Source organism: Halichoeres trimaculatus, unplaced genomic scaffold (genome assembly GCF_033239565.1).
Source record: "Halichoeres trimaculatus isolate MK-OKI-2021-1 unplaced genomic scaffold, fHalTri1.1 fHalTri1_scaffold_12, whole genome shotgun sequence".
NCBI lineage: Eukaryota > Metazoa > Chordata > Actinopteri > Labriformes > Labridae > Halichoeres > Halichoeres trimaculatus.
In genome coordinates, this window is record NW_027437190.1 from 23,492,814 (window position 1) to 23,502,110 (window position 9,297).

The following is a 9,297-nucleotide window of genomic DNA, read 5'->3' on the forward strand; positions in this document are numbered from 1 at the left end:
CCAGGACAAGAGTACAGTATAATTGAGTTTCTTACTGCCATCTAGTGGAGGTAGTAGACAGAAGTTTTACACAGTTTTGTTTCTTGTACAATGCTGATATGCTGTTGTTTTAAGGACTGAAAAAATAAGTACCTTGAAGTATAATGCAACATAAGTAACATGACAGAATATGAATTGAATAAAACTGTACAACTTTTTCAATTCACAATGACAAAATTTTCTGTAGAACCAAGTTATTCAGAATGAGACATTGAAGAAAAACAGCAGATTACACTTAAGGTTTATTCATTGCTGAAATATAATCAACTACTGACTTCTCAGTAAATGTGATAAAAATTTTACTAAAACTATTTTTCTTCAGAAGAAAAAAGGCTTGACAGGGGTGAACATTTCATATGTGAATAAAGTGACAAGATGAACTTAAAACTCAGGAAGAAAAAAAAAACAAGGCTTAACAGTAAGAATATGATTGCAACTCAGCAAAAATAAAAACATAGAAGTGTTAGGTAAAAGATTGGCAAGAAGACTGATTGGGTTACACACATAAATACATGGAAAACTACATTTGTTTCTATTGTGATAGGTCCTTGTCTTAAACACACTGAATTACTGTAGAAATAATTACTGCTAAAAAGAGCATACAAATAACACAAGATAAACATGTGTTACAGTCCACTTGTTTAAGCTGTTTTCAATCTCTTTGTATAAAAGCTAGGAATATCTCAAATAAATGAAGTAAAGTGAACATACTAAGCAAGGCTTTTGTAAGTTTCTTAATTTTGGCGAGAGGGATCCTTGTTATTCTAATTACCAGCAACTTGACATTTAATCTATACGTGATTAAATCACTAAGGAATATAGAGCAACTTTCAAACCAAGTTTAACACTACAAACTTCTGGGGATATACTGAATAAACCATCACATACTGTAGGAGTGATTTTCACAACCTCAGCAAAAACTTGACCAGAGAACATACGTACATGCACTGACAAACTATCAACAAAAGTCTTAGTCCCAATGTCCCTATTCCTATTAAATGCACTTTACATTATTAAAAAATCCCCAGAGCCTCTATGTGAACAACAACAAGACAAAGTACACAGCAGAGACGTTTATTATACAGCAAGAGGTGTAGCAAGGATTCTAGTTATAGGGGAGGGATACATTAGCGGGTCATTTCACCTAAACTTGTCTAGTAACCGCACAGTGTCAGCCAAGCATAGTGTCAATGCACTTAAGGGGTTAATGAACCTATGGAAACAGTCATGTCTTTGAAAACATCTTCCAATATAATCTGAAAGAATTTCTGGTGATATCGTATAGAATGTTCTACAGTAGTTGTTAACACACTCATTCTAATAGTCAGCAGAGTTAATGTCAACTGAGACATGAAGCAAATTCTCCTGAAGGCAGCATTTAGAGTCCCTTTTTTTACAACCTTCCTATCCTAACTGAAATATCCCTCATGTATGCCACCTGTACCAGATACCACGATGCTCAGTATCTATATGGTCCCTGTAGGAATGGCATCTCTTCCTGACCCTCATGGGTCTGTCTCTCTCCTGGTCTCTTTAAAAGCTTCAGCCTGTTAGCATCTCCTCGCTGCAGTCCCTTGGCCCTGCGGCGGCAAGAAACCTTGTGCCGTTTGAGAAGAGTAGCGTTCCAGAAGCGAGTGGAACAGCGTCGGCAGGAGAATGTCCCTCTAGCACGATGGGAGGCCCGATGGATGAAGGCTGCCAGAGCCCTGTGAGACTGCTTCCCACACACACTGCACCTTAGTCGCTCCAGAGTAGTCAAGCTTTTTTGTCTGTGCTTAACTGCCATGTGGACTAGCAGTCCCGCTTTACGTGAAAACACAGAATTTGGGCACATGGGACAACCAAAACGTTTCACAGGGACTTTGAGGGATGACAGAATCTGCACCTTCACGCCTCCAGTGTTGACAAGTTTATAGCCGCCACCACCTGATCCACCTCCTCGCCGAATCGTCAAACGCAGAGAGCCTTGTTTTTTAGTCAACTGGCCCCTTATTGTACAGCTTATCTTCTTTCGTTTGCTTCCATCCAATCTGACTAGGTTGTGGGAATCCCACTTATTTTCTCTCCAATCTCTCTGTTTGGACTTTTTTTTTTTCTTCTTGTGTCGTCTCATGTCATCATGTGACAACTGGTTGCTGCAGTCAAGGTGATGGTGGGGCTGGGCACCTGACTGATGATGAGAATGATGTTGGGAGTGATGATGATGGTGATGCAGATGATGATGTTCAGTGGAGGGCAGTTCCGTGAGGGGCTGGAAAGGGGCTGTGGTGTGAAGTGTACGGCTACGAGATCCAGCTGGATAAATGTGCTCTCCTTTCACCCCAGCTGGTGAATGGGGATGCTGGGGGGCCATAATTGTTGAGTTAGGAGGCAGCGGCTGTGAATACGATGGAGCACTGGAGGCTGAAGAATGGGCTGCATCATAAAAGAGGGGCGAATAGCCAGCTGGTGGTTGAGGAGGAGCTTGTTGGTGGCTATGAGTGACGACACTGAGACTCTGCCCTCCATGGGCTTCTGAGGAAGGATCCATTTGGAGGAGAGCATTGGTGGCAGCCTCACTTTCTGAGGCTGACTGATTGACATCACTTCCACCCCTATTGTCTCCAGACCCACTGCTGCCTTCCTGTGGGTTTGATGATTCGTTGCGGGTCATTCCATGCTGTGACTGCCTATGTCGGGTGAGACTATTGGAGTAAGCAAAGGCTTTCCCACATACCTCACAGCAGAAAAGCTTTTCACCCCCACCTTCGTGAACTGTCTGGTGATGGGCAGTCAGGTGGAAGTGATGGCGGAACGACTTCCAACATATAGCACAGGTGTACAGTCGTGGTGGAGGAGGTGGCTGCGGTTGGGGTGGTGGTGGAGGCTGTTGCTGGGGGTTGGTGTCTTGAGGCTTGACGTCTTGAGGATAAGAGTAATAGGAGGAGGTGCTTGGTACTTGGTTCTGGCTTCTGTCTTGGGCTACGCTACATTGTGGATTTGGGTTAAAGCTGTTTATGTTCTCAGGAGCCGGCGTGGTGGGAACCTCTTCCAGCTCTCCTTTCTGATGGAGTTTGCTGTGCCTCCTGAGGCTCTGGGAGTATCCAAACTCCTTCCCACAGATGCTGCATTTGTAATTTTTTGCTCCAGAGTGGACTGTTTGATGCTTGCTAAGATGAAAAGCCTCTCTGAAATATTTCCCACAAACGTTGCAATGATGGGGCTTTTCTCCAGTATGAATGCGGTCATGTCTGCGTAGTGTCTCACGACGTGCAAATCCCTTACCACATACACTGCAGAGGTGAGTGCGTGGTAGCCCGCTTGGCCCCATTCTAGGAGTGTATTGTCTACGTTTGGGGGGCTGTCCTGCCACCGCAGGATCTTTCTTGGCTCTAGGTTTACGGGGGCGTTTTGGTTTGACAGTAGGATTCTGGGGGTTGCTGCTCATAGCCTCCTGGCTCCCACCACCTCTGAAATTCTTATCCAAACCAGATGTGGAAGAGGGTGAGCCCAGAGGACCCAAACCAAGACCACCTAGCAGACCTCCTATTATATCTCCCCTATCATCCCCTCTATTTCCACTGTTACTAGCTGCTGTTATGGCTGAGATTGCATTATTGACAGAACTAGTAACATCATCCTCTGAGTCATCCAGTAAAGATGAAAGGGGCAGGTGGGGCTGTTGCTGCGGATGGTGGTGCTGGTTGTGGCTCTGTGAGTGTGGATGCAGTGTTGGGGCCAAGGGTGCCTTTCTCAGAGCTGGGCCCGCCATCCCACTTCCACAGGGGGAGGCACCAGAGTAGCATGGAGATGGATTACCTTGAGAACGGTGGTCATCGTGGTAGCCTGTGTAACGATTCCGAGAGTAGTCAGTGGGGTATTTAGCATCTGTTCTGTCCCTGTCATTTGAATTCCCTCCCCTTCCAGACTGAAACAGACCATCACATCCTAAACCTGATTTTGGTTCTCCTTCCCCAACAATGATTACACCATCTTCTTCCTCAGTTTTCCCATAAATAACCCCTCTATTGCTTTGATAAGTTCCCCCTCCTCCATTACCTCCTCCGCCCCCTCCCCCGACTCTGTCCTCACCATCAGTTCCTGTCTTGCAGCCCCTTTGTTTGGGTCCCCTACCTGGCTTGCCGCAGGTGCCTGAGGCAGCATGGTTGAGTAGAGAGGTGCTCTCACGGAAGGCACGACCACAGGCAGGACATCGGAATGGCTTTTCCTCATGTATCTTCTCATGACGTGTCAGTGACTCTCTACGATTAAAAGCCCGTGAGCAGGTGGAACAGCCATATGGGCGGGCTGAAGAGTGTATAACACCATGTTGCAGGAGGTGCCCTTTTTTCTTAAAGCCTTTGCCACAATCTGGGCAATGAAATATTTTGTCTGGGCTAGGACAGGAATTAGATGAGGATTGGGGAGTTTCTTGAGTTGAATGGGGAAGGCTTGGGTCGGACTGTGTTTTAATATGAACAGGGTTTGGGCCAGTAGTGGAAGTATTGCTAGTACCTGCTGTGGTTGGCTCATGCATGCGCATATGCCTGCGAAGGCTTGAAAGTTGAGGAAAGCTTTTGCCACAATCTCCACAATTATAAGAAGGCTCTGAATCAGAGCCTGTGGGATTGGGTTGCATTGAGCTCTGGTTATCAGATTTAGAAAGGTGAGAATCATTAGTAACCAGTACTGAGGCAGCAGTGGAAGAGGGAGCAGAGGAGGAGGAGGAGACTACTGATGAGGATGAAGATGATGAGGCAAGCAAAGATGATGGGTCACCACCCATATTTGTCATACCAACCCCACTCCCAATTAAAGCTGGGGGCTGACCATGACTTAAACCTGCACCATTACTACTACTGCTTGGATTTCCACTGTGACTGCTGTGGCCATGATTGCTGTTGCTATTACTAGTGCTATCAGATTTTCTTTGTGGCAAATATCCTGCCATTGCTTTCTTCCTTCTGCTACTGCTACCACTGCCACTACTGCCACCTCCACTGCTTTCCCCTTTGCTATCGTCTTTAGCTAAAGATAAGTGAAGCGGCAATGGGAGAGGTAACCCTGCTTCTTGCTGCATCAAAGAAGCTATCTGATTTGAGGAAAGTACAGGGATACCCTGGAAGTCAAAGCCACTCAATGATGAAGGCTGGGAGCCTGGGTGAAGGGGATGGTGAGGATGAGAATGAGAATGAGGATGAGAAAGGGTGTGAGGCGGAAGCTGTTGCTGCTGAGGAGGATGCTGAGGGGCCTGCTGTGGCTGGGGAGTAGAGTGGCCATGTGAGTGAGAAGAATGCAAAGCAGGGGGGGGAGCAAGACTAGAACTAGGATCCCCACCAGTCTGACTTAAACCTAATCCTAGGTGGTTGTGGGTTCCAAGAAATTGTTCTAAACTAGCATTAGCAGGCACACCAGACAAGAAATACTGGTTAGCAGCTAACATGCAACTGAATTGTTGGTGGAGGCTACGTGCATCAGATTGGGCTCCAACTAACTGGTGTCCCAGTGAGCTGACTGCACTGCTGCTAGAGGGGTTATTAGAGGTGGCCACAGAAGTTGAAGGGGAGGGAGAGGAGGAGGAAGGACCAGATGATGCTTGGGGGACAGAGAGGCCAGGATGCAGAGGAGGAGGGGGTGGAGGTGCTGATGTTACTAATCCTCCTAATCCCCCAGCACTCCCAGTACTGCTACTTCCCCCGGCAAAGTGCTCAAAACGGCCTACACCTGGGTGTAACTGCTCCTGTGCTAGTGCTGCCTCAGACGGGTGGAAAGAGCGCAGGAACTGTGGGTAGCCTGAAGAATGACTTGAGCTGCTGCTGCTCATCTTGCTTGACTTTGAACGAGAACTTTGAGATGAGGAAGGCTGTTGTTGTAAAGGTGGGGGAGGAGGGGCACTCATCTTGGCAAAAATGGAGGCAGAATCAGAAAAGGCGTTACCTCTTGACCCCTGCAGGGGGCCCAAGCCAAGTCCAGACAGAAGAGCTCCAGAAGACTCAGCCTGCTGCTGCTGCTGCTGCTGGAGTTGATGCTGGTGAAGTTGCACTTGCTGTTGATGTTGCAGTTGTCGATCTAAACCGAGGCCTTTGAACTGGTGGGCCTGGTGCCCACTTAACATCTCTATAATGTCCAGATTGTATTTTCCAAATTGGAACATTTCCCACTCACTGGCACATGGGGGTGTAGGGCCAAACCTCCAGAGCCAGGAGTTGCAACAACAAAGGTCCCGGCGACTGTTGAAAGACACACTTTACTCTAAAGGTGAGGTTATGAAACAATTTTCAAGAGCTACTTGAATGTCTCAAATATTAAGCTTTTATCTCCAGATGATTACTTCTGGTGTTGCTACTTCTTGACGAAAAATCCACTGCCCCTTACTTGACTTCCAAAATGAGTGGGGTAGGCAAAAGGATGAGTTTATGATCAAAGGGTAAAAATGTCTTTAAGACAGGAAAAGGAGTTCCACCTAAGTTCAAAATTTCTTCAAAGAGTTCTAAACAAGCTGTTTATGTGACTTCTTTTCTCCTCTGAGAGTTACTGCGCTGACATTTTCCTTCATCTAAGCACGTTTCCCCATCCTTGTTCAGCAGAGAAGTTCCTTTTGCTGAAAAAAAAACAAGATTTGAAGAGGATGAAAGTCATAGATGGGACCAGAACTACATATCACAAGAAGTAAGCATTATTGTATTTAAGCAAATATACATCTGATTCAAAGCAAATATACATCTGATTCTAAGCAAGAAATTTAACCAAAAAAACAATTTAATCTCTTGTTTCTCAGCTTAAAGTTTACAATTTCTTCTGTCTGGTAAAAAAGTAATTCACAGTCCAAAATATTTTGTTCCATATACCCATACATTAAAGTCTTTGTTGGTTCACATTAATAATCTTCTAGATTTCTAACAACTTACCATTTTATGGCTCTGCTGCATTGCAGCACAAACAGAATGTTGCATGAATGCAAATTCGTTCTATCAATATGCTTTCAATGGGGTTCTAAAAGGCAAAAGTTGTTATTTTCTATGCATTAAGATGTCATTTTGAAGGTCTCTTCCAAAAAAGAAAGTTAAAGGTGAAAGGATGGAGACAATGATTAATATAGAGAGCTATTAAGCAGACTTAGCATTTTTATGATATACAATATATCACACTTTTATCCATTCAGAGGAGTTGTTCAGTACAGATACAGCATATGTGGCAATCTCTGCAATTACATAGTATTAGTGGAGAATAAATACAAGCAGAGATTTGTGGCATTTAAAAAAAAAACACTGCTGATTATTATTGGTTGGTGGAATTTCACTTACCATGTGCTTTAATTTTACTCTTTCTACCACTGCAAAACTGAAGGTATTACATGTAAGCATATAAGGATCAAAGTTATTTTAGTTGTACTTTATTTTAAAATTTTAGTGATTGTATTTTTCATCTTCCGAGTTCATAATTCTTACACACTCACCTTTTTGATTTTTTATTTGTCTATCACTGTATATTCATGGAGTGTACATGTCGGTAAACAAAACAACTTCTGATCTCATATTTGTTGCAAAACTTATGAACAAAATGTAACGTGTTGTTTTTACTTTTAAAATAGTATTACAGGTTGTTAGATGAGAAATATCAACTAAGCAGGGGCAAGGGAAGCAACTTAACAGTATCAGATGCTAACACATTAGAGTGGGACAAGAGTATGAATGACATTAACATATATGCTTTTTCTCAATATATAGTGTAGTTGTTGTAATTCATCCACTGAATTGAGGAGTTTTCATTTATATGAAGGTACTAAACAAGGCTAATTTTTTGTAATATAAGTACTCACCGTGAGCTGGGTAAGTGAAGCAAAATAAATCTAATCCAAGCCCACCAACCAGTAAGAAACTAATTTATAATCTGTATAAACAATGTCAAACCCTTCTTGTAGCCAGTGCACGGAAAAAAAAACTACAGTTTTTTTGTTGTTGTTCTGTTTGCGTTTTTTCCCTCATTTACCATCTGAAAAGTCAAATAGTAGTCTGGCTAAATTAGAATAACTCGATCGTAGAGTCGTTTTGCTCACCTTGTTTAATCTTACCGTCTCCTCTAATCGATGCAATGAGAGTAGAGGGAAGTGAGTTCCTCTGGCAGTCGAGGGAGGTAATCTATCGCTTATTTGACTGCCTTTCATTTTAATGTAAATCAGCAAACCTGCGGAGAAGGGCAGAATGTTTCAAATTAACGCTAGAATCACTCCTGCTGCACAATGTAAACATAAGCAGTGCATTACAGACGCAAGTAATAACGGATGCACTCGAAGTAGCATCCTGTAACAGTATTGGCTAACATTTGGAGGAAAAGGAAAAACACCGAACGCGCTTGCATGCGAAACTTCATGGTTTCCATTAGCCTCGTATTTTGCACTGGCTCAGCGTGTTTAGCCATTCGGTGCCACACGCAATCTAAAGAACCACCCAACCACCGTGGCTAACGTTAGCAGCTTTACCAAACAATATTAAAAGCACGCAGACTACCGTTAACATTTCGATGCTAGCGTTAGCATATACATCGGCGTAACATATATCCGGCAAATGTTTACCTACGCATCCAGTTGCAGAGCACAGTTGCAGATGGATGAGGCCTGTCACGCCTTCTTCTTACCGCCTAGCTAGCTATCGCCCGCTTCCATTTCTGCGTGCTGTTTTCCAGTCGTTAGCCAGAGCCATTTTCACTGATGCTGAGCGGGCTGAAAGCTTACACCGTCCCCCAAGAAATCTACGCCGCTGGACACTGCAGCCGCCTCCTAGGCACAAGGCTCCGAATGTTTACGCTAAAATGCAGCTTTCGCAAAACATTTCGACGGCCGAGAAAAATTGGGGTGGTCGGTGATAATATTTTTGGGTAAAAGTGAGTGACGTGTGCTCTCTTAACATTGGTCCTTTCCGGCCCTTGTAATATTTCCGGGTAGCTCTAGCGGGGCTCAGATCAGATCCTCCGCTCGGTTAAAGGGTCTCCTCTTCCACCACACGATCACACGATGCATATTCATATGATCACCAGTTCACATTCACAACCCCTGTCTGAATACATCAAAAACTATCTAGTCTCTGTTGGAGTTGAGGGATGTTTCTCCACGCTACCTAACGGCCGATGCTTTAAGGGCCTATCATGAGAAATACAAATCATGATTATTTATTAAGAATAGGCTTCATAATATATGCGTTTAATTGCAAACATATAGGCTTTTGGGACATTTAACCAGAAATGTATGTCATGTCCTGAAGTAGTTACATCAAAAAAAAAAAA

The 9,297-nt window shown here is 43.9% G+C and overlaps 1 protein-coding gene across 7 annotated transcripts; it reads right to left on the reverse strand.

The window, feature by feature from the left end:
* Nucleotides 1-268: 268 nt before the first annotated feature.
* On the reverse strand, nt 269-9,014 carry LOC141800477 (uncharacterized). 7 transcript variants are annotated; one of them, XM_074683031.1, is made up of 4 exons: nt 8,591-9,014; nt 8,075-8,202; nt 4,153-6,619; nt 269-3,864 (listed from the first exon to the last, which is right to left on the reverse strand). In XM_074683031.1, exons 3-4 carry the CDS (start codon nt 6,170-6,172, stop codon nt 1,499-1,501), a joined length of 4,386 nt encoding a protein of 1,461 aa, XP_074539132.1. In that variant the 5' UTR covers nt 6,173-6,619; nt 8,075-8,202; nt 8,591-9,014; the 3' UTR covers nt 269-1,498. The 7 variants fall into 7 exon arrangements, with proteins under 7 accessions (XP_074539132.1, XP_074539133.1, XP_074539131.1 ...); XM_074683032.1 differs by having other exon boundaries at nt 5,956-6,619; nt 8,591-9,005; XM_074683030.1 differs by having other exon boundaries at nt 269-6,619; nt 8,090-8,202; nt 8,595-9,014.
* Nucleotides 9,015-9,297: the final 283 nt, after the last annotated feature.